Below are 25,967 nucleotides of genomic sequence, written 5' to 3'. Positions count from 1 at the left end.
GGGACGGATGACAGGAGACCGCCGACAGTAGACAAGTGGCCAAGTAATCTGGCACCGAGTGGGGAGCGGCCTTCGAATGACCTTTGACCATCCACTTCGATCCAAATTATAACATAAGGGGACAGTAAACTTAGAGATTGATGACAATAATTTTGGTCTACGGATGAAACGTAATTGCTACAGTGAAACCATTAATGAAATACCTTTAATTTTTATATAACTTTTTCGCCTGGGTTATTGTTTTTCGTTAGCCTTTCTCGATGCTCAAAACATGCTCCTCTTCGTCGTCTGAATCTCCACCGCCAAACGCAGCGCCTCCGCCGGAGAATTCTCCTCCTCCTCCGCCGGTAGTCTACTGCCGTATCCGATGCTCAAAATCCAGCCCGCCTCGATGCAACCTTTCAGCACTCTTCTCCTCCGCCACGAGCTCCTCTTGCTCCCTGGAAGCCAAGCCTCTGCGGGCTCACGATCTCTCCTCTCCTCCAGTCTCCCTGGGGGTTCAAGGCTCCTCGCTCGACCATTCGACTTCCCCAGGTGCACGCTTCATTCCGGAAGTCCAGAGTGGGAGGAACAATCTGGAGCTTGGCCTTCATCCAGTGAGGCTGAGGATATGCATAAGGTTTCCCCCTACTTTGATCCACTGGAGGGAAAGATCAAGAGCACGCCGGTTGCAGACGAGAACGAAAGCTTCAGGGTCGGGAAGCCTTTCACGAAGAAGAAAGGTCATAATGTCGGACCCTACGCGGTTGTGAAGAGGAAGTCGGGGAAGGCGAGGATTTCTTGGGTCTGCGATAACTGTGGAGAGGGATTTGGACAGTGGTGGGGAAGTTGCCCATCCTGCCATACTCTGGCCTCGGTTAAGAAGTTTGTGGAGTCTGAGGTGAGTACGTCAAGGGGGTCTGAGATTTCTGAAGCCGTAGTTAGGTCGTGGTTCCCTCAGCAGTTAAGAACGGCGGCCCCCCTGAGCTTGGCAGAAGTCAGCGCTAGCAGAAACCAGTCTGAATGGAGAATTCCACTGTAAGCCTTTCTGATTTACATGTATCTGCAATCACTGCACTGGAGCTTACTTCTCTTTAATGTAGAAACACCATGTATGAAGAGTTTTTAATTAAAATGTATGATATTTCAGGGGTAATGTCTATTTAGCACTCAATGAGGATAATAGAAATAATTTAGGCGGAATGAATTTGCTTGCTGAATCAATTAAATTGTATGCAGCTATTTTATTGCTGTCATTGATGTAATGGGTTTGATTTAACTGGGGTGAACCACCAGTACCACTGATTTTCTTCAATAACTTGTTAGTTATATGTCACAGTACTTCTGCATTGAACTATCCACAACAGATGGAACGAAGTTTAAATATGCCTGAGACCACCTTGAATGTGTCTAGTGAAACACTACAAGATATCTTCTTTCATTTGTGGCATCGTCTTCTTTTAATATATGAATGTCTAGATTTAACTCTCTTTGTCATGGAGTTATGTAGGAGTCAATTTATATGGTCTCTAAGAGATTTTTAGTAGAGATCAAAATTGAAAGTGAATTTCCATGGTGCTACTTTAACTGTAGATGGACCTATCATCTAGTGACATGTTTGACACCATCTATTGCTATTAAATTAATCTTATTGATGGTTTAGCTATGAAGATTTTACTCTACTTTCGTCGCTATTGCTGTTACAAGTACTTTGTTTGTCTGTGAGATTATCATCTTGTTATAAAGATACTTAAATGTCTGCAAAAATGAAAAGAGGGCTTAGAATGCTTATCTTCTTTCCAGTGTGTACTCTAGGCTGAGTTACTTTCGCTCCAAGTAAACTAACCTTTGATGTTTGTCAGCCCATTTTCTTTTCATACATCGTTCAACATTTTTGCTTATCCTTATTCATTACTGTGACATTTCCTCTGCTTCACTTTATTGTAGTTGGCTTTGCTTTTACATATAAAATTTATTTTCCTCTTTCTTATAGAGTTAGAGGCGAAGGGGAGTCTTGACATAATAGTAAAGTTGCTTCCATATGACCTAGGAGGTCACAGGTTTGAGTCTCGAAAACAACCTTTTGCAAAATAAGATAAGGTTGCGTACAATAAACTCTTCCCCGTGACCCCACAATGGTGGGAGCTTGATACACAGGGCTGCCTTTTTTTTAAAAAAAAAAGAGTTAGAGTCGAGTGTTATAATAAGGTAATCCGATTATGATCAATTCTAGTTTGATCACTAATAAAGCAACTCTTGGTCGTGCACATGAGCAGAAGATGAGAGTTGCAGAGATGAGAATGTTAAGGTACAGGCATGTACTTAGACGATCAATAAATGCTCCAGTTAGGCGATGTGAAACTATGACAAACACACATATCAAACGAGGATGATGATATAGTAGAAGATAAAGCTCATGATGTAAAAGGATCCATATAGCAGACCCCACCTAGTGGGATAAGGCTTGGTTGTTATTGTTTGGTCAAGTTAAGTCGGTTTATAAAAAAACAAAAATGAAGGTGACATTACTTTATTTTCTACTAGTTGCAACTATGTAAAGTCCTATCAACTGAAAAAAGAAATCTGGATATGCAGTCATGTTCATGCTTTTATGAAATGTTTGTTTAGATATCTATCATTTATGTAGTATGTAGTATGTACTGAATAAAAGGTAAATTCCATGCAGTTGTAGAACATATTCAGGTTGGGTTTGCATATTAAAATATATTCATCTATGCTTATACAATTGTTCATCAAATTGAAGAAAGTTAATGGAAACAATATTCTTACTCTGAAATGAATGGTTCTTTCGCAATGAAGAAATAAGAAATGAAAATGAAAAAAAAAATCTTTCTGAATATTGATATGCATTTACTTTCTAGCTCGGGGCATTTTGGACAGGAGGTTTCTAGAGTGCTTGGTGGTGGTATTGTGCCAGGTATGCAAATTTCAGTCTACTCTTGTTTCTCTTGAATTCAAGATAAGGTTCTTTCTGCTTTACGATAATTTGAAATATAGAAATTTGATAAGAACTAAAGGTTATTTCTTCTACATCAGCATTCAATTTATGATTCTGTAACACTATCTTAAGTGGTTTCAGTTACCTTCATACATATGCATGTTTCTTTTTTTTGGACGTGTTGATGCTTTCAGCCATTATTTTGTAGAATTCATTTTCTAGTCAATTTTGTTCCCTATTGTGGAACTGCATTTCATGCATTTGATTTTACCTTGAGTATTTATTCAGACTATATTGCAAATACGGAAAGCAACACTTAACAAGCATAATGGAAGTTAAGAGATATTGATAGACGATGAGTTATCAGACTCTGAACTCTTTCATGATCACAAGAAAATTAGCAGTGACGGGAAATGAAAAGGACATGAATTGTTGATGCAGTTACTCAACATAGCAAGATCAAATTAAGGTTGATTGCAGAGATTGTTATCCATTGTCTTAAAGCCATTGTTTGTTTATGCTTTTGGTTGTGCAGGCTCCTTAATTCTAATTGGTGGCGACCCCGGTATTGGCAAGAGTACACTACTATTGCAGGTTTGAACTGTATTACTGTTAAAGCCTATGTCTGTTTGCTTTCTGTCTACTGATTATGTAGATTGTAGACCTACAGAAAATTGCTACTATGCATATATTTTTGAAATAGGTTTGTCCATTTATGGGTTATGTCTGATACAAAAATTTTGTTTGTGACTATGAAGATTGCCTCTATTTTAGCTCAAGGATTCAATCACAATGGGTCTGCTCCAGTTGTATACGTATCTGGTGAGGAGGTATGTATCAGTTCAACTGTTTACTCTAAGGTCGTACTTATTGTTGTGGCAATTTAGGGTATTCATGTTTTCGTTTTTGTGTTTTATTACAACCTTTCTTGTAACCTTTGAAGCATTTCCTTGAATCTTATAGTGTGACTTGGGCTGCTGTCATGACCAAATTGTCTGATGCTTCAAGATATATAGGTAGGGAACACAGTTGACACATATCTACAAACGTATGGTCCCACAAAATTGCGGTGGTACTTGTGATGGGTTAATTTACCATTTACGAAATATGTGCCTTAACTAAGCCAAAAGTTAGAACTTAAATTCCTAGCAAGCCAATATTTTCTTATATTTATACTTGCAAACTCACCAATGAGAAATCATCTTAAAGACCTGTTGACGTAACTTTGAACATTGTTTTTAAGATGCTAACTGACAATTTGATCTAAAAAATATTGGCCTTGTATATGAAAATATCGTTGATATATTACATTTTAGATAGGGAGGAGACTGGAAGATAGTTGAAGTGGTTGCTCAATGGAGAGGCAAACACAGGGAGTTGTGTATTAGATTTGTCCGATTGTTTCTTGTTTTTACTCCTTTCTTAGAGTTTTTGCAAGCCAAGTGAACTTATGTAGGTCCAGACTCCTTGGTCTATAAAAGGAGGGGTGAATCATCTCATAGTGAGTGTGTTTGTGGCATGGTGAATGCTTTTGTTGCGATGTATGTTCAATGGAGACAGTGTAGATCTTTGTGGGCAACTACGAACTTAGAACTTGCTGATTCAGGCCAAATCAATGTCTTCCGATAGATCTAATTTTTAAAAATGTTTTTCTCTTCTTCATGTCCACATTACTTCTTCTTCCACGATGTGTAGGCGGTGGTTGTGAAACATCCTAATTTTTTTTACGGACGTCCCGAATTATAAATGCACTTACAACCATAACATACTCTCGATTTAACTGAGATACTTAGATAGTCCTTAAAACATTTAACTACTAGCCACATTAGGTACTGGTCATATAGTTCCAGAATTTATTCTACAAAAAGAAACATTCAAATCCAACTGATGCGGAAACTAAACTGGAAGGTCTTCGGGTTGTACTACTGTGTCCCCAGCTGGCCCATTTGTCAATGTCTCCTGCCTCATTCGTCTCATTACCTGAAATAGTTAAAATCTGTGAGTCGAGAGACTCAGCACATTCAAACCATATTATGCATTAATTAGTTCTTATATCTATGCGTCCTATTGGAGAACCTATACTAACTAATTCATCCTCTAGCTAATTGTTTTGCATAAACATAAGGAGAGCATAATCGTGAACATACTCTTGCCAAACATATATGTTATCATACTTTTCGCTCCACATAAATAATTGCATAGATAAAGCATAACATGAGCATAGCAAAATATAATCTTAAGCATTACTAATGCAAAGATCTAAAACCTAACAAGAGCATAACATAAGCAAGAACAAAATTAGGAAGCATGGAGCATAAACTTACTTTACAGAAAGGAAAACATATACATAATTTAATAAGAGACGAACATAACGTAGGTGTTGGTCCATGATCATGTAATTAGTTGTGCAACAAGCATATGCCTTATGATACAACTCACACTAGTCGAAACCAATGTGTTACACCATCATTCATTTTTGGAAAGGCCCTCCCCGGAGCTCCTCCCGAGGCACCAATTCCGTATTGTCATCACACATGCACGTATTCCTCTACTTATCCATATAACTCTTTCATATCTTACATCGCAAGTATACATGCATGGTTCTTAAATTGTCTTCGTAAAGAGTACTACTTTTAATTTCACATGGTATCAGTTACACATTGTAACCACATTACACATGCATATTATCATCAATTTCATAACATACATGTCCCTAAAATAACGAACTAATCTAACATACTAAATTATCAAAACATAATTGAGTGCATATATTAAACCCCAAAAGTCCGAAACACATAGAATTAATATATGACTCATTAAGTTAACATGATGAAGAGAAAGAAGAAACATGGGCATAACTAGATCTAACATCCTAATTCCCTAACATTAACATGTGACTCATTAGTTAGCATGATAAGAAGTAAAATAAACAAAGGTATAACACAACCCAATTCCAAAAATTTACATATATCTTAAGCACCAGATGGTTAGCTTCATGGCAACTTAACCCCTAAGATCCAAACCTACATATGACACAAAGTAATCATCAACTTGGGTTCAACTTTATGGTATCAAAATTTCTAGGAGCTAGCATGGTATCAACTTCTAAGTAATAAAAGAGCATGAGGTCTTATACAATCCAAACCCTATAAATCTATAAAAGCTAACATGGTTTCATCTCCTTAACACATACATACAACCAAAACTGAAACTTATATAGGGTACCTAAACATACACGAACTTAAAGAACTAAAATAAAACAAGATGTGGGAAAACATAGAACAACGGTAGCGCAACATCATGATGAATAAGACCCCCTAAACAGAATTTAGAACTGCTCCCATAAATATGAAATTTACAAATTTAATACTTAAAATTAAGCATGGATCTTCTAAGGGAAGACAATTAGAAGCATGACCCAAATTGTAATGCAACATTCATATTCATAACTCTTAAAACAGAATTTAAGACTCACCACAACAAAACCAAAAGCAATAAGGTCACAACATAATTCTAGATTCGTCAGTCAGTGGTATAAAAATCATATGAAATTCATCTTTGATCCGAAAATGGTTCTGTAAATTGGTAATAAAAGATACATTTTAACAGAAGACACTGGAGTGAAATTCACTCACCCATTGAGGCTAATTTACACAACAACAAAACCAAAAGCAGCAGGGTCACAGCATAATTTCAGAGTCGTCAGTCAGTGGTATAAAAATCATAGAAAATTCATCTTTGATCTGAAAAGAGTTCTGTAAATTGGTAATGAAAGCTAATTAAATTTCTTACATTTCAATAGAAGACATCAAAGTGAAATTCGGTCACCCATTGAGGCTAATTTACACCACAACAGAACCAAAAGTAGCAGGGTCACGACATAATTCCAGATTCATCAGTTAGTTGTATAAAAATTATATGAAATTTATCTTTGATCCGAAAAGGGTTCCGTAAATTGGTAATGAAAGCTAACTAAATTTACTACATTTCAACAGAAGACACCGAAGTGAAATTCGTTCATCCATTGAGGTTAATTTACACCACAATAGAACCAAAAGCAGCAGGGTCACAACATAATTCCAGATTCGTTGGTATAAAAATCATATGAAATTCATCTTTGATCTGAAAATGGTTCCATAAATTGGTAATGAAAGTTAACTAAATTTTTTACATTTCAACAGAAGACACCAAAGTGAAATTCGTTCATCCATTGAGGCTAATTTACACCACAACAGAACCAAAAGCAGCAGGGTCACAGCATAATTCCAGATTCATCAGTCAGTGGTATAAAAATCGTATGAAATTCATATTTGATCCGAAAAGAGTTCTGTAAATTGGTAATGAAAGCTAACTAAATTTCCTACATTTCAACAGAAGACACCGAAGTGAAATTCTGTCACGCCTCGAGGAGTCCCTGCTAGAGGAAATTTTGGCAGCATCTCCGGGTGTCAATCTGATACTTGACTACATAGCCCGCAGGGCCTCACAATCCTTGACCAACACAGCCGGAACATATATAATAATATAAACAAACAATCCACGTAGTTTATAATAAATCAGCCTCCGGCTAGCTACACAACAAATTACAACACGCAGTTTATTATAAAACCTACTCCACTACTTGAGGAAAACACAACCCACAACGGAAAACCATCGCAACGTAAAACAAGGGTAGTAGACCAAAACTCGATATAACATCCACGAGTACAAGATCTACACATCACACACATGTAGATCACAAAATAAGGAAACAAAGTCTGAAAGTAGAAAATCATATCTACACGAGGTGGGGGACTAGCGACTGGAACCTCCGACAGCCTCAACCTGAAATAGAAATAAAGCAACGGGGTGAGTTCAACAACTCAGCGGGTATTAAGCTGACATGCATAGTAAGATATATCTAACAGTAATAATCATGGAGTACAGTCTCTTGATTAAAAACAGGAAATGTGAAAACTGAACAAGTAAAAAAGCTGTACTCACCAGGACCTCCTATCCGGATATAAGGGTCGTCAGACCAAACACATCATGTCTCCTGTATGTATGCCAATCATATGCAACCACAAAAATACAGCATCCAAAATGCAGCAATCACAAGCAATAAATGCAATCCATGCATATGATGCAAATGACATGATCACCCCTGACGCCAGTCAGCCACCTCACACACGATAGTAAGGTCGAGTGGGTAGGGCTATGACAACTGTGCACTTTGCCATCACTACTCCTGAGTGACTGAGTGGACAGGATGTTGTCGGAGTTCACATATCCTCCTACCCGAAATTATAGTGGGGGAGCTTAATGCTCTCATCTCCCTGTGTCATAGTCAAGAGGAGGGATCCCTGTCCGCTACCACGCTGCAATCACACTACCCATGAGCGGACCAGCGGAACCCTGACAGAGCAACTTGCTGCAACACACTCTGTCTGATATACCACTAACCCATTAGTGATTGTGTGTGCAGATCCATGTAACTGGCGATATGCTCAACAACAATGGAGCCGACAATCGCTCAGCATGCAATCATGCAAAATGGTGCATGACACTAAGCATGTAACCCTGAAAATACCAGCCTCCTCATAATGTGTACCAAAAGGAAAACCAAGTCCATATCGATGATCTAGGTACCCATGCCAAGTAAAAAACCTAGATACACATGCCATGTAATAACTAGGTACACAGGGAAGGAGCGTCGCGGCGGCGCTGTCGGTTTGAGGAAGACGAAGGGCTAGGGGAAGAAACGGCGAGAAGGGAATGACGTCAGTGTCGGGGAAAAGAGGTGAGGTTAGGGCACGGGGAAGGAAAGAAAGAAAAAGAAAAGAAATTAAACATTTCCTCGTTCAAATAGGGTAGCTTAAACAGACTTTCCCTTAGCCCAATAATTGATCCCTTTAACATACGTCATACGAGTTTCGAAAAATTCCTAGAAAATTCCTAAAAATTTCTAAAAATTCCGTTAAGATTATTTGTCTATTAAACCTTATTATTTAATTTTGTCGTATCTTACAAATTCGTTCATCTATTGAGGCTAATTTAGACCACAACATAACCAAACCTAACAAACTATAAAATCCGAAACTTCACAAGACATAGAAGCTAAATAAAACAATAATATAGTTAAGAACATGTCTTTGAGTCTTAGCTACTGTTGTGAGAAGCAAGGGTAGATAAGTCTTTTTATCTTTTGTTAATAAGTTGATGCTTAGGGCTGTGTGGCTATATAAGCATATGTAATTCTCCTGAAATATTATAAATATTAAAAACTCTTTATTCCAATATGGTATCAGAGCAAAGTTCCGATCCCTAACCCTAGCCGTCGGCGCATCTTCTTCCTCTTTGCCCTAGCGCCGACCAAGCTTCCTCTTCCTTCATCGCGATCTCCTGGCGCCGATCAAGCTTTCTTCCCTTCTCTCTGCCACGTGCAGATCTTCTTCCCGAAGGTGCCCACAAGGTCACCACCGCCAAGTGTTTCAGTGCAGATCTACTCTGAAATCTGCAGCCAAGTGTTTGGGAACTAAGCATTAAGAAATTCTTTTATGGCATTCTCGGTTGGGACATTTGTCTTTTCAGTCTTTGAAAATTTTATTTCCTAGTCTGTTCCTTTCTGTTTCTCTTCAGTCATTCCAATGTGAAATCTGTCAGTTATCCAAACATTGTAGAACATATTTTTCTGAGTCTTTAAAGAAGAGTTTGTCTCCATTTGATCTTGTTCATTCGGATGTGTGGGGCCCTCTCCTGTGACTTCTTTGGATGACTATCGATATTTTCTATCTTTTATTGATGACTACACCCACTGTACATGGTTTTATTTGATGAAAACCAGGGAAGAAGTTCCTCGTCTCATTCAAAATTTTTGTAGAATGGTTGAAACCCAATTTAACTCAAAGGTGAAGATTCTTCGTTCTGACAATGCCCGTGAGTACTTTGCACAGTCTCTAAATACTTTTCTTGAAGACTCAGGAATTCTTCATGAGTCATCTTGTCCCTACACACCACAACAAAATGGATTGGCCGAGAGAAAGAATCGTCATATTCTTGAAACAGCCCGTGCACTATTATTTCAACGTCACTTACCTAAATATTTCTGGGCTGATGCTGTTCTTGCCGCTGTTTATCTCATCAATCGATTGCCATCTAAAGGTCTCGGGAACCGGTGTCCTCTCACTATTCTTCATCCTAGCGTAGAGTTGTTCTCCCTTACACCTCGGGTTTTTGGTTCACTTTGTTTTATACATGTTCTTGGTCCTAAATCTTCTAAACTTGATCCTCGTTCTATACGAGGAGTTTTTATAGGGTATTCCACTTGCCAGAAAGGTTACAAGTGCTTTGATCCTATTACTAGGACGAGATATATCTTGAAGGATGTTACTTTCTTTGAGTTTGTCTTATTATTCTCCTCAGTCTCATCCTCAAGGGGGAGAATATTACCTCTTCCTTTGTGCCTCAAGTGGTCGTTCCTCAAGTTCCTCAAGTGGTTTCTTCTCCTATTCCACTGGATGTCATAGAAAATAGAAAAGATGCCCCATCACTGGGAAAAGATGCTCCATCACTGGGAGCACAGTCTTCACCAGATATTATTACGTATAAACGACGAAGACACAAGCAAGAACCTACTATTGATCGACTAGTTGAATCGGATGCTCTGGCTCCTGATCCTGTGAAGCAGTTATCCTCATCAGTTGAGCCAACCGCACCTCTAAATATGAACGAGCTGAACCTTCCGGTTGCTGTTAGAAAAGGTGTCAGGTCATGTACTCAACATCCTATCTCCAACTATGTTTCATATTCTCGTTTATCTCCTTCATATCATGCATTTGTTTCACAATTATCAAACCATGCTATACCTTCTTCCTATTATGAAGCTGTAAGGGATTCAAGGTGGCAGGAAGCAATGAACGAAGAAATGGAGGCTCTTAACAGAAATGGTACTTGGGAATTAGTTGATCCCCCAAAGGGGAAGAACTTGGTTGGTTCTAAATGGGTCTATGCTATCAAGTATAACTCAGAGGGTGAAGTGAGTAGATATAAAGCCAGACTTGTTGCCAAGGGATTCACCCAAACATATGGGGTAGATTACTTGGAAACTTTCGCACCAGTTGCAAAATTAAATCTGTCGGTATTCTTTCTCTTGCTGCCAATAAGATTGGCCTCTATTTCAGTTAGATGTTAAAAATGCCTTCTTGAATGGTGACCTTTATGAAGAAGTATACATGTTGCCACCAGGAAAATGAAACAAAAGGGTTTGTAAGCGAAAAGAACTTTGTATGGGCTTAAACAATCTCCTAGAGCATGGTTTGATAGGTTTTGCAAAGTCATGATATTGTTTGGTTTTAAACAAGGGAATGCTGATCATACACTCTTTATAAAAAGGAAAAAGGACAGCACTACCATTCTTTTGGTTTATGTTGATGATATGATAGTTACATGGGATGATGAGGTAGAAATCCAGGCTCTTAAGTCCAAGTTAACATCAGAATTTGAAATTAAAGACCTTGGATCATTGAAGTACTTCCTGGGTATTGAAGTCGCTCGATCAAAGAAAGGAATCTATGTATGTCAGAGAAAATATGTGTTGGACTTACTCAAGGAGACAGGAAAGCTGGGTTCTCGGCCAGCGTCTACTCCTATAGAAGTAAATCATGATCTTACTAGTTCTAGTGGGGAAGATCTTACAAGTCTGGAAAAGGGAACGTATCAAAGGCTGGTTGGAAAATTACTCTATTTATCTATGACTAGGCCTGACATCACCTATGCTGTTAGTGTAGTAAGCCAGTACATGCATGCTCCTAAAACTATCCACATGAAGGTCGTTGACAGGATTCTAAGGTACTTGAAATCATGTCCTAAAAAAGGCTTGCTGTTTAAAGGAGGTGGTGATCTGAAGGTGGAATGCTATTCTGATGCAGACTGGGCTGGTTCTCGAGATGATAGAAGGTCCACTTCTGGCTATTGTACTTTTTTGGGAGGAAACTTGGTAACTTGGAGGAGTAAGAAACAAAATGTTTGTGCACGGTCCAGTGCTGAAGCTGAATATCGAGCCATGACACATGGTCTTGCAGGATGTTGTGGTTGAGTTTTCTGTTGACAGACATAGGATTAAAGGTTGAATTACCTCTCAGGTTGTATTGCGACAACAAGGCAACAATCAATATTGCAAATAATCCAGTACAACATGGCCGGACTAAACACATTGAGATTGATCGTCACTTTATTCGGGAGAGACTTGATTCTGGAGAGCTATGTCTGCCTTATGTTAAGTCTGAAGATCAACTTGCTGATATGTTTACAAAAGCTATATCCCAAGTTGTGTTTAACTCTTCTCTTAGCAAGTTAAATATGTTTGATATATATGTTCAACTTGAGGGGGAGTGTTGTGAGAAGCAAGGGTAGATAAGTCTTTTTATCTTTTGTTAATAAGTTAATACTTAGGGTTGTGTGGCTATATAAGCATATGTAATTCTCCTGAAATATTATGAATATTAAAAACTCTTTATTCCAACAGCTACCAACCCCTCCTTTAGTTGTCTTCTCTTGGAGCTCTAGAACCGGTGGAGTTGGGCGAGGTGAGAGTTTAGGGCCGGTGGAAATAAGAAGACAAGGTGGAGTTCTAGGTGAGGGTTTAAATAAAAGAGGGAACTTAGGACTTGGTCTCAATTTCTAATTCCTACCAATTTTATAAATGCTAAGTCTTATATATTATTTTTATAAAACTTAATACTAAGTCTAAATAGAAACCTATATTCATGGTTATATAATTCCATATATATTTTACTTAGTCATACAAATTTTACATGATATATATATATAATTTATAATACTATAGTTTCTTAATTAGTTTATATGCATTATATATTTTTACATGTTCTATATCTTATATCTTCCTTATTTAATTTTATTTATGCTTTATAATTTATATTATATAATATATTATTTTTATAAAATTTTACACGTTCCATATCTTATATTTTCCTTATTTAATTTTATTTATGCTTTATAATTTATATTATACATTTTATATTATATAATATATTATTTATATTTTATTTCTATATTAATTAGATGAATAATCTATAAAAATTTATAGACATATAAATTTGTATATACATACAAAGTTTTATCCCTTTATAAATGTTAAGTCCTATAATTCCTATATACTAAGTTTTATCCATTTATAATTCACAAATTATAGTTTCTTAATTATTATATACACGTTACATTAAATTTATACTCTATAATTTGTATTATATATAATATATATAATACATATAATACATATATTATTTATATTTTATTTCCAAATTGATAGATGGATAATTTATACACATAAATTATATAAATAATAAGTTTTTATATATTTGTATTTTTCTATTTTCTTAATATAATTAACTAATCCAAATTTCCTAATTATAGGCTAACTTAATTAATTAAATCTATTTATGTATATAAATTCTTAATTAAATCAAGTGAACAATTACAATTACCCCAATAAATATCTTTAATTAATAAATTTGAAATATAATTAAGTTGTAATTAATCTAATAAATCCCCTTAATTAAATAAATCTAGATTTTAATTAAATTGTAATTTAATCCAATAAATTTCCTCAATTAAATAAGTGGTTTCGAACATGTTTTTAACAATGATACTAGACAAATGTCACATCCAAGGCAACTAGCATCCGAGAGCATTGTTTTCTATTAGTAATCTGGTTGTGAATGCATCTTATGCCACATATCTTGGCAGTCTAACCTTGTAACAAATACAGTTAACAACTTAAAAATACTTGTTCATTAAGTGTGCACCATTGTTTATGTTGATATCATGGTATATGCAACAGTCCACCTTTTTATCCCAGCTTGAGACTGTCAGTGATGATACTATAATCTCAACATCACGCCCCAAAATTTGTAAGACAGTAATGACCCTTGAATTTTATGATTAGATGCTATCTTAATCATCGTCATTCACAGGGAGCTCTTTTTCTTAATAAGAATATTTAGGTAGGAAGTTTTTTAAGATAAATGTTATGAGATTTTGAAAAAAATTTGATTGGTGGATTCATGAATTGAGAAAACTATCACACTTCATTCTTGTGATGCTTTTATTCTTTATCCTTGTCCTATTGTTTTTACCTCTGCTTTCTTGTTAATTACTGTTTTTTTTTTCAATTATTTGTGCTGACTAATATAACATTTTCTTTTTAATAATTTTTTCATAAGCTTTGAAGCTGATCATAAAATTCTTACCTATGAACTTGATTTTTGTTTTATGACTCAATGTTCTTTCTTTGCAGAGCATTGAACAAATAGGAAACAGGGCAGACAGAATGAGTATCACAACAAAGGAACTTTTCTTGTATTCAAGTACCGATATTGAGGTGTTTTCTTACTACCAAAGAAGTCTATTTCAATTATGTTGACCAGATAGCTGCTGTTATGATTGAGTTCTTGGCATTTGATAATTATAAATCAAGAAAGACATTATGAAACCCAAATTCAAAGATGACCAAAAAAGAATGAACTTTCCTGAATGCCACAAACATTTTCATATGATGCTCACTATTTCTGAGCCCTTTATTACCTGAAGTAACAGTGACTGTAGAACATTTTATCAAATATGTTTATTTGTGCTAATTCAAGCTGACTTTTTAGTTTGCCAAATTTAATCAATGTTATATTTGTTACTAAACTATGTTAATTAGGTGTCCTTGTGGAACATTACACATTGCTATCTACCTTTTTTTTTTAATTTAAAGGGGTTCCATTTAATAAAAATCCTACATATTATTTCCTCATCAACGTGTTATGGAGGTGGCATGGTATAATGTTTAAAGGCAATATAATTTGATTTTTTCATGGTATTGAATGCACAATTTTAGCTTCTTTGAGTTTATCAAGGAAAATGTGCTTCGTAAACAATCATTGACTCTTGTTTTTGTTTTATTTTTCTAGACTAAAGAATTCCATTTTGTTTCTTCCACTTCTCAATTAAAATATTTTTTTAATTCTTTGATTCTCTATTGTAATCAAGTCACCTAGAACAACCCAATCTTTCAAGGGTGGTGAGTGATTGTCCAGAAAAAGTGCTTGGGCAAGGAGCAACCTCTTGGAAGAATCATAGGATGTTGGAGGCAGGAAGCAATCAAATATATTGGAAAAAATGACTAGCTAATGGGTGTGACGTATAATGAACTATAGGAGTCCTGACGAGGCAACTTTCACAATGGTCACCTCTAGAGAAGTTCCACTTTGGAGCCAATTTCCTTCATCGGACAAAACCATGAGGTCGATAGTATAGGATATTGGTAAAGTGGATAAAACCTTGATATTATCTAGTATACGGTGTTCATAATTTGGTATTAAAGCCAGGTTGTATTTGATCTTTTTGTTGGATCATTAATATAACATACTATTAATGTAATTTGACCATCAATTAGATTATATTCTCTCATAGATTGTGGATATTGACCTGATTGCCATACCATAGTTCTTGAAATGCTATATCTTTGTTTGTAAAATTCATGCCATGGAAAGAGGATCATATTAACTTGTTTTTACAATAAATTAGTAGTTGTTTGACAATCTACTGTATAAACAGAACATTAATTCAACTGCAGGACATCCTGGACAAAATTCAAACATTGTTCCCACGTGCTCTTGTTGTTGATTCCATTCAAACTGTTTATCTGAAAGGAGTTACTGGTAGTGCTGGAAATATCATGCAGGTTTGTTCTCATAGAACTACAAGAAATTTCCCATCTCACTAGTTTAAGTCAGAAAATACTGGTTATGGCATATATATAATACTTGAGAAAATCTATTACAGTGGGAGCTTTACAATAGAGTTGCCTTGTTAACATGTGCTTTTATTTGCCTATGCTCTGTTTTGATTGTGCATCTAGCTGAAAATAACTTTAGAAGTATGTATACTTTCTCTAAGTTTGCAAAGGTTTGTATCTTCTTTTGTCACGTGGAATAACCTCTTTTCTGTAGCAAACTTTGCTTTCCCTATCTTTCGTTGATGTGAAACATAGTTGAATATGTTTTCATCTCCACTTTTTTTCCCTATGTAGCTAATTTTGCTTTTCTCTACAGGTTAAGGAGTGTACATCTGCATTGCTCCGATTTGCTAAGCAGACTAATATCCCCATTCTTTTTGTAAGCTAACCTTCTCTAAAACTGCTATTTGAATTTGATGCTCACTTCACATGGATTGGTGCAGCAACCCACCAGTAGTATGATAATTCAGCTTACAAAGTACTTCTATATAAATTATCCAGAGCATGTGGGCAATAAATAATCATGTGATTTGTACCTGCCACTAATCCCATCAGAACAGTTCTATTTTTGTCTTCACATTTGATTTGGAAGATCTATCCATATTTTGGTAAAATCTTATGAATTCTTTGTTTGAACAATAATTCAGAAGTCTTAGAATTCTTTGTTTGTTTCAGACTGGGCATGTGACAAAATCAGGAGATATTGCTGGGCCCCGAATGTTGGAGCACATAGTAGATGGTGTTTTCTATATGGAGGTTTGTATCATGTATTGTGTGTCTGTAGCACCCAACTATCTCGTGTTTGATTTTATTGGATCTTTTTGAAACTAAGATACTGTGTTTTTTTAGTGTATAATAAAGTTAAACACCCGATACTGAATATGTAACGCCTCGGCCCACCAGAATTGCCCATCGGGTTGACAACTAACTCCATAGACCACCGAAGGTCCATTTAGCGTGCTTTGTCCTCACTCGTACACACCCTGGGAAACTTCCCAGGAGGTCACCTATCCTAAGATTTCTCCAAGCCAAGCACACTTAACTTGGAGTTCTTAAGTTTGGACTTCTGAAAAGGAAGGTGCACTTTGATGATATGGATAGTACCATCTAACTTTTTAAGTCATACTTAACCAGAATCTCAGAACCGGGATATTACAGAATAACTATATATCATTTGCAAATATTTTAATGATCAAAATAAGAAGAAAAAAAGGTTGTCTCACATCATTAATGTTAGACCCCATTATGTAAATAGTATAATAGTCTGGGATTTGTATGTAATATTGTTATGTGAATAATACAAGGAAGGGGGAATGAGAACCCTAGGCTATTTTTTCTTTTAACACAACATGGTCTCAGTGGCCACTATTGGTTCCTTCATAATTGAGTTAGGCATCTTTCATGCTTTGGTAACCAAGCCTCCACACATGCATCCTTCCATGCCTTGTAATTTTTCTTGTAACCCCATAATTACAATGGAATATGTCCTATATCCAATATGCTTACCTGAAGACTGTTGTTACAGGGTGAGAGGTACTCATCTTATCGGCTATTGCGCTCTGTGAAGAACCGCTTTGGTTCAACTGATGAGGTATCAGATAGTCGAGGTACCGGAGGCATTTTACTTTATTTTGTGTTTACCACATTGTTTCTCATAGTTCTGAGTAAGTTTCTTAGGCTGAAAAGGTTGTGTTTGCCTCATGAAGTTATTTGCTTGTCAAATGCTTGAAAAGGATCTACGCGTTAGATCAATGTGGCTCGTGTGTTTTGATTAATTTGGTAATCTGTATTTGACCACCTATATTATAAGTAATATCTTCAATGCATTTGCATTTATAAATGGCTGAACAAGACATTGACCTAGAACTAGTGCCGAACACCAGATTTCAAAAGAATTCGGTGGATTTAGTATATAAACTACTCACATTACCTATAGAACTGTATCTTCAATCAGTTGTAGAGTTTCCATAAGCTAGAGCTTAATTTGAGTGTGGCTGTTCTGCAATAAACTTCACTAAATATCATATGGGTACTTTGGGTAGCAGTATTGGAGTGAATTTTTAAGCTTCTTGTATTTCTCTCCCTCTTATCTGTTGTATAACAGCATCCAGGAGTGGCCTATCTTCTGTCAGCTTTTATAGTAAGCATAGTCATCAGTACTTGATTATTTATGGCTCGATAACATCACTATTGGAGACCTTTTTTTGCTAAGACTTGAATTCGAGTCATCATTTACTATTCTCTGGAGCCAGCAGTTCAAGTGCTATTGGCAAGTTAACAGTTGTTAGTGCTTAACAGGATTTGAACATGACACATCAACCTTGAAAAGTGAAGAGGAGATAGGCAGACATTGTAAATACAAAAGCATGCATATTGGGTACTCAATAACGAGATAGAATATGGATAAGAGAGCTAAATTGAAGTACATTTTTGCTGTTTAATTATTTCTAAATGTGGTATATCTTACTGTTCCAAGTTATATAATATTTCCTTGTTTTGACCAAATAGGAAGATTATCGATCTGATTGCGTTTTTTTAATATTAATTTGTTGGCATGCAAAATTTTCTAGCTCAAAAGGTTATTAATAGACATACGATTAGATAACTGATCTTGTATATATTCATGCGATATCAAGGTCTGAAAGGGTTGGATATTGGTAACTAGAAAATCATGACTGATGACACTAAAATTACAGATTTCATGCATCTTTTATTGTTGCAGTGCATTATATGTTATCTAAAAGTTATGTTGTACTAGTTGGTATGGCTAGGTATACTTCTAGAAATTGGCTTGGCCATTTTATCCAAAACAGTCTTAACTTTTTGTATACATGAGACAGTCCTGGCACTTGATGAATCTTAATATGTTTCTGAGTGGTTGTAATTGTTAAAAAGTCAATGCAAATAACTTCTTGGTTTTTGTCAGCTTGGAGTGTTTGAAATGACAGAGTTTGGTTTGCAAGCTGTCTCAAATCCAAGTGAAATATTCCTAAGCGAACACTTCTCTGACTCTGAAGTATTAGCTGGTCTTGCAGTAGCAGTTATCCTTGACGGCTCACGAACTTTCCTGGTTGAAATCCAGGTATTTTTGCTTATATGTTCAATTTGTTATTCAATTTTCTTTTATTGAAGAAACCGATAATTGCTTATGGTTTTCTCTTGCATCATTGTGGTACTTGGTGTTCTCAGCAACACTAGTATTATCTTTTGCTAGAGATAAGCATGGACTGCAGTTTCCAGTGCTCATACCTGGGTAACCTATATTCTGTTTTTCATGGCCACCTAGTGTCAACCCAGTAGTAGCATAAGGTTATGTCTTCTATAAAGCTTATGTATCTAATATCATATACCTACATAAATTCATGTGCTACCTTGTACCTTGTTACATCAGTTTCCTATATGGATATATCTACAACTTCTCCTATTAAATTACACGAGTACGCAGCTTGCTGGTATCATTTGTGGTTGTTTGTTTTTGTAGCTTTCTTTTACATTTCCTTCAATGCATAAGGCCTGTTGTTTCTGTTACCCCCTTTCCCAAGCATTCATTTTCTGTGAGTTCTGAACAATAGTAAGAGATGCAATCTAGGATTCTAGTTTCCTTTAGGATCTAGGTAGTGGATCCTAGTTGTCATTTTCTTTCAAGATGTTGGAAAACAATCATGTGATGCTGCAAGCTGGAAGATATTCTCATCCATCTCACAAGGATATCAAGTGTGCCTATGCGTTGGTGTATTTTAATACCCAACAAAAGTATTTTGCAACATATTCTTGTTACACCTATTCAAGGAATCAAATACATATTTGCATGGTTTCATATCTTGTTTGTGCCGGTTGTCATGAATGAAACATTATTCTGCTAGGGCACCAAAATTGAGATGAGGTCAGGATGAAGAAAATTACTTGTTTAGATTTTATCTGGTTACCAACAATGGATTTCTGTGAGGCAAGTGTTCGAGTTCACTTGGTCTTTTGAGATTGATAGTGGAGGAAATGTGGAACAACAATGATCATGCAGACAAGAGCACACTTAAGGAACTCTAGCATCACTAATTGAAAAAACATTAATTAATAGGCAAACCATATACCTATAATATATAACCTGATTAAGCTATTTATACTTGCATAATACCTCTTCAACTTTAGTTTGGTTTTGGTTTGAGCCAAACCAAATCAAGATAGAGTCTATGCTCCACATAATCATAATATCCACTGTTCTAATTATTTCTTAATTAAAGCCCGTTAGGTCTAAATTTAAGTTTAGTATTCTAAATGGCAGTCGAGGCGACCGCCTAGGCGAGAGATGGGCATCAACTGCACCCCGACGACTAATCCAAACTCGTCGTCCGAGCCAGGCGACGGGCCCAAAAGCGTCGCTCGAGCTCGGCGACCCGGATGCGTTGCTTGTGCCTGACTACGTGTCCAAATGTGTTGCGCAAGCCTAGACATGATGCCTGAGCCTGGAGGCGTCGCCCGAGCCGACAACGGGACCAGACACATCAGGCTCGTCGTCCGGCCGAAACAAGACATGCAAGTAAGTTGTAAGTTAGGATTTAATTAAATAACTTTAAGTTAATAATTTTAATCAACTCCTAGTTATGATTGAGATAATTTAAATAGACTTAGTTAAATTCTAATAAAATTATCCCATTAATTATATATATAATACTTTTTTATTTAAAAATATTTAGATTAAATTTTTAATTAATATATTTTATTAAAAAAAACATTATAAAGAATAATAATTATTTATAATATTATGTATAAAAAATATTAAACAAAATTCAACCGCTTAGGCATCACCTAGACGATTGAAGCGGTAGGCGGTCACTAACTGCGCTGCCACCGCCTACCACTATTTACAAGACCCTAAATGTGGTTTATTAATTAAAACAAGGTTGGTACAATCTATTCATGCCCTGTTTCGTAATGGTTTGACATGAAATGGTGTCTGTTTCAGTTTTTACAGAAACCAATACCATAAATCAAAATTTTAGACTTTGCATATTTATGCTTGGTACTGGTTAGTAGCTGGCTGTACTGAGCGTTGTGTCTGTGTTTTCATGGGTTAAGAGAATTGTGGTTGTAATGCACAAGAAAATCAGAATTGCAAAATAGAATTGGTCTGACTGGTATCGACACTAGTCTACTACTGGCAATCATGTATGTGCATGTGTGCATGAGAGAGAGAGATGGCTGGTCTTGTACTATTAGCAAGTTATCTATGTTTGAAAAAATTGGTATGAGCACTAGAATGCTGAAATTTTAGTGTTTTGAGTCTTGTACAACAAAACAACATTTGACAATTGTTCCCAACTCGTCTGTGTTGTGTGGTTTGTGAGTATTCTAAATATTATAATACAGTAACCTTTGTGGCCAGTAGTTTTCTTTGTAAGAGGCCAGAATCACTAGCATTGTAGATGCGGGAATAATCTAAGTAGGAGGACATCAGATCATGTTAGTAATATAATACAATATGTTGATTTGTTCTTCACACTTGAAAATGTTGTTTCTTTAGTCTTTCTCTAGCATTGTTTCAGTTATAAATTTATCCTCTCCTTCCCTTCTCTGACATAAAAAATATTTCATTTTTAAAAAAATTATTTCTAGGCATTGTGTGTTTCTGATTCTTCAGTAAGAAGACATGTCAATGGAATACAATGTAGCAGAGCTGATATGATAATTTCGGTGAGTAGCACTAGTACCTTGTACTTGTGTAATTTAAGATGCTTTCTTGCTTGTTTAACACTTGAAATTTGAATCTAATATACAAAATGTTTCCTACCAACCATAAATGAAGTTTCTAGGATTGTGGGTATAGACAAACATTGTTTATTTAATAATTTTAATAAATATCATTAGACGCCACATAACTTGCATATTTCTAATCTTATAGACTCCTAATGGTAACACCCAAAGACCCCTGACATTCCTTTTTGTGAGTCTTCTTAGGAGACCCTTAACGATCCTTCACCTAAAGAGCCCTTGACGATCTTTCACTAAGTCTTGTCAAGAGTCTACTAACAATAGCCTCCTAAAGAGTCCCCCGATGATTCTTTACACGAGCCTTCTAAAAAGTTTTCTAATGATCCTTCACTTGAACCTTCTAAAGATTCCTCTGATGATCCTTCACTCGTACCTTCTAGAGAGCCCCTTGTCAAACCTTTTGCTTAGCTGCTAAAAGCGCCTCCTTACTATTCTTAATGTAATCTTCTTAAAGCCCTCCAATAACCATTGCATTGAAGAAACATTCTACACGTTAGGCATGATTCAAGTAATCGATTGCCGCACTACAAGGACTCAAAAGAACCAACTGAATTAAAAGAACAAAAGAAGAAGGATGGAATATAAGTTGGTAAAATCGCTAATAATAATTCTAGTATGTCATTTACCAGTTTACACCAAGATATTGTATTGATTTTTTTGTCTACTATCCCCAAATTTGAGAATTCTGTGTATAAGAGAGACACATTTGGATATTAGAAGAAAGATTGAGTTGGGAAATAAATATTATAAAAAATATGCTTATGCACCTTAGAGACTCTAGGATGACATAGGGTACACCTATGGATTCATCAGCCTTAGAATTTCCATGAGGAGTCATATGAAGGCATTAACATTTATTACTGTGAGATAAATTTACTTTAATATGTTGTTTATTTAACTTGTTGACTTATTTAAACATTATTTTAATTTTCAAATTAGAGAGTGCTAAATTATTGGGAGATATATTCAAGCCTCCGCCTTTGCATAATATGCTCATGCCCATAGAATCAAAGACAACGGTACAAAGTACAACTATGCATTCATTAGCATACCTATGAAGGCACTACAACAACCCAGCATTATCCTATTAGGTGGGGTTGGAGATCTATGAAGACACTGATATTTATTATTACCGTGAGAAAAATTGACTTGTTTGTTAAACTTGCCAGCTTATGTAAACATCCATTTAATATTCAAATCAAAGAGTGATAAATTATTAGGAGATATTCAAGCCTATGTCTTTATATGTTTAGTGTGTCACATGGGATTTACATAGATTACTTCTACCTCTAGATCAGAGACATTTGTGTCTCTGATGACTCATTAAAAGGGATGCCCAAAAAGGAACAAAAATAAAACAAAGATGAAGATCAATCAGTTTCTCACACATTGGAGAAGCCACTCAAGAATTTAGCTTTCAATTTCTGTAATTTTATTGAGTTTTAATAGTTTTTTTAAATGATTAAAGTTGTTTAGATTTTTAGAAAAGTTATTTTTTGAGTGGAAAAGTTAGGTCGTTGATCTTCATAAAAGGGTTAGGTTCCCATGTAATTGATTGTCTTTCACTTTTAATAATGTTTTTCCTCTTTGGTGAGCGGAGTTGTTTGTGTTTTGTCGGTATGATTTGGTCATGCTGTATCAAATATTTTTTGCTCTTCGGTGAGGTGACTTCATGTTTTGACAGTGTGATTTGTTTATGCTGCACAGAACAATTTCCTGATAACAATTGTGGCTAGAAATAAGGCTCTAACGATATTCTAATGTAGCTGGAGATTTGTCTAATTAGAGCATGCATGGGTAAACAATTCAAGGTCTTGGATGCTTCTCTCCTGTTAATAGGTCTTGTGTTCTATAGAATGCTTTGCATTACTTGTTCAGTTAACACTAATCAGCAAAGATGGCCTTTTCCAGGGCATTTCAATTCTTGTTCTTAAATTATCATCTGATTTCTAAATTAGACAGTTTATTTGGCCTCTGACATACAAAACCTTTTTCTCTGAAGGTTCTAATGAAGCAGGTTGGCCTGAAGCTTCAAGAAAATGTAAGTTTTTTTTTTTCGCCGTTAGTCTTAAAATACTGATTTTCTGTTTCTTATATGTAAGGCTTTCTAAGTCATGATAGGCTACTAGTCTGTTTTCCTATGAATTGGTGAACTGCTGTTTTTGAAATATGTTATATCTGCTTGAGTATCTGCTGGATCATTTTTTTTGATGCAATACTGTTTTCAGGACTTTTGAATCTGAAAGTGAACTTTTACTAGGCCAAGAGTCAGAAAGTTTCTGATTAAACCAGTGTGAAATCAAACTATTATCTATCTTTTGGTATCCTTTCCCTCAAAGGAGAATTATGCACAACGCCTATAATATTGCTGACAGGAAAGGAAAGTCTAACAATTTTCAATTCTTTCCACAGGCCATCTTTCTGAATGTTGTTAGTGGATTTCAGTTGAACGAGACTGCAGGAGACCTGGCAATTGCGGCTGCAATTTGTAGCAGGTATACAAGTATCCATCTAATGTGAATTTTGGTTTAAACACATTAGAAATCTAATGCTTAGCTATAGTTGATTTAGAATTCTTTGGTTGGTGCCTGAAATTATTTTTTACACAAGTAATATTGGTGAGAGTTGAAGGTTTGTTTTGGTACATTCAACTTCCTGAGTCTGAGAAAAGATATTTAGCATGTGTAATACCTCTAATCCTTTGTAACCCCATCAAAGATCAGAATAGAGTTTGTTTAATTAGATGGAAAATGGGAGTAAATTATAGATAAGATTTTTAGAAACTTTTAATCGTTGTTACTGGTTACAAAATTGAATAGATGAGATCCTTCTATCCAACATCTGGGTGCCATCAAGATTGGGTGAAAAGTAAATCTGTCACCAAAATACGTGCACTCCTGACTTCTGCGAACTATTACTCGCTTATAACTTCTTGCAATATAATGCACACTCGTGCCTCTAAAATACTTTCTAGCCTTGTGAGCACCACACTCCCAAACACTAACCTCATCAAACCTCATCGTTGAATTCCTTCACCCTGAGTCGATCAAACAAGTTAGGTTGGGTTGTGAAGAGGAACTAAATTGGCCAAATGCATACTAGTGGGTTAGATGGACCAAGCAAGATGCAAGCCACATTGGTATCTGACATATTTATACCAAGTTTAACAATTATTTGAAGACCTCGTGTCTTTTGCTATATGTTAATAGCTAATCTTGCATTTTAATCAACTTCTATCTATACCTGGAATGAGCTCAACTGCGGTGCAAGTCATTTTTCTGAAACTATTGACTGTCTACATCATGTTTTTGTTTCATTCACCAGCATTATTTCATATATTTTGTACTGTAATAATTCTTACACAGCATCTGGAATCTTTGATTATTCTAACATTTAGTTGAAAGACAACTGAAGGACTTCATTTATTCAGTTTCTTGGAGTTCCCTATCCCTAACGATGTTGCTTTCATTGGAGAGGTTGGGCTGGGCGGTGAACTTCGTTCTGTAAGTAATATCGGCCCAAATAGTTTCTCCATGGCTGCAAGTTCTTTTATATATTTTTAAAAACTAATAATCCATTATTGTAATATAATTAAAATAATCTAGAAGACTTTGGTTCTATGGAGAAGTTATCTTCTTTCCTATAATTACACCGTGGTTTGAAATCTCATATCGAGTTGTACGAAATGGTCGAAACGTATGTTTCAGTAAATTACCGAGTCAGCACAAATAATGTTTTCTTCCTACTTCACCTCTTTTTTCTTTCAACTTCCAATCCATCACCTGCATTGAAACGTCAATGCAATACCAAAGTCAAAGACTGAAATTCCAACTTACAATCTTAGCTACTGTAATTTCAGAATAATGAGCTTTGATTTTCACCTATTGTGTCTACTGTTGTAGAGCATGATCATTCTTATGGAGATTGATATCAATGATAGGGAATCTGTCTTTTGTAGTTGTGGTTATCATTGCTACTATTTTCAAATGTTCTTTGAAAACCTTGACCTTATTTGCAATTCAACTTTTCTGAAGGTTCCAAGAATGGACAAGAGAGTAATAGCTGTTGCTAAACTGGGTTTCAAGAGGTGCATCGTAGCCAAGACAACTGAGAAATCGATAATGGCGTTGAATCTGGAGATGGAAATATTGGGATGCAAAAACTTGAAAGAAGTTATCAACGCCGTGTTTGTTCGTGTCTAGCAACTGCACCTCACCTATGACCTTATACAACGCAAATGCGAATTTTATGATCAATCAGCGTTGATCTGTTCATAAGTCAATTTTGGGATAGTCTCTGTAAAAATATTTCAGTCTCTGATACACTAACACAGCATTTTGATTACAGAAACTGACAAAGAAATTCCACAAACACTTGTTTAATGCATCAAGCAGTGACTAGGGCGGTAAAGGAGTCGAACTATTAAATATGTGTTCAAACTAATATTAGATTTTTTACAATTCTAGTGGTCACTGATTATAAATG

General features: G+C 35.7%; 1 protein-coding gene across 1 annotated transcript; it reads left to right on the top strand.

Moving 5' to 3' along the window:
* The first annotated feature begins 297 nt into the window (after positions 1-297).
* On the top strand, positions 298-25,967 carry LOC122023425 (DNA repair protein RadA-like). The gene is made up of 15 exons (XM_042581524.1): positions 298-1,017; positions 2,862-2,917; positions 3,474-3,532; positions 3,697-3,768; positions 14,232-14,315; positions 15,555-15,662; positions 16,033-16,095; positions 16,392-16,472; positions 17,242-17,307; positions 18,643-18,798; positions 21,327-21,404; positions 23,485-23,523; positions 23,895-23,977; positions 24,913-24,985; positions 25,517-25,967. The coding sequence occupies exons 1-15, from the start codon at positions 368-370 to the stop codon at positions 25,682-25,684; spliced, it is 1,836 nt and encodes a 611-aa protein (XP_042437458.1). The 5' UTR covers positions 298-367; the 3' UTR covers positions 25,685-25,967.

Source organism: Zingiber officinale, chromosome 9B (assembly GCF_018446385.1).
Source record: "Zingiber officinale cultivar Zhangliang chromosome 9B, Zo_v1.1, whole genome shotgun sequence".
Taxonomy (NCBI): Eukaryota; Viridiplantae; Streptophyta; class Magnoliopsida; order Zingiberales; family Zingiberaceae; genus Zingiber; species Zingiber officinale.
The sequence above is the reverse complement of the archived record's forward strand: the minus strand, read 5'-3'. Positions and strand labels throughout refer to the sequence as shown.

Coding starts and splice junctions, on each gene's coding strand:
- LOC122023425 (XM_042581524.1), top strand. CDS start 368: ATGCTCAAAATCCAGCCCGCCTCGATGCAACCTTTCAGCACTCTTCTC. Junction 14,316..15,554: donor ATTCAAGTACCGATATTGAG/GTGTTTTCTTAC, acceptor ATTCAACTGCAG/GACATCCTGGACAAAATTCA. Junction 16,096..16,391: donor CTAATATCCCCATTCTTTTT/GTAAGCTAACCT, acceptor TGTTTGTTTCAG/ACTGGGCATGTGACAAAATC.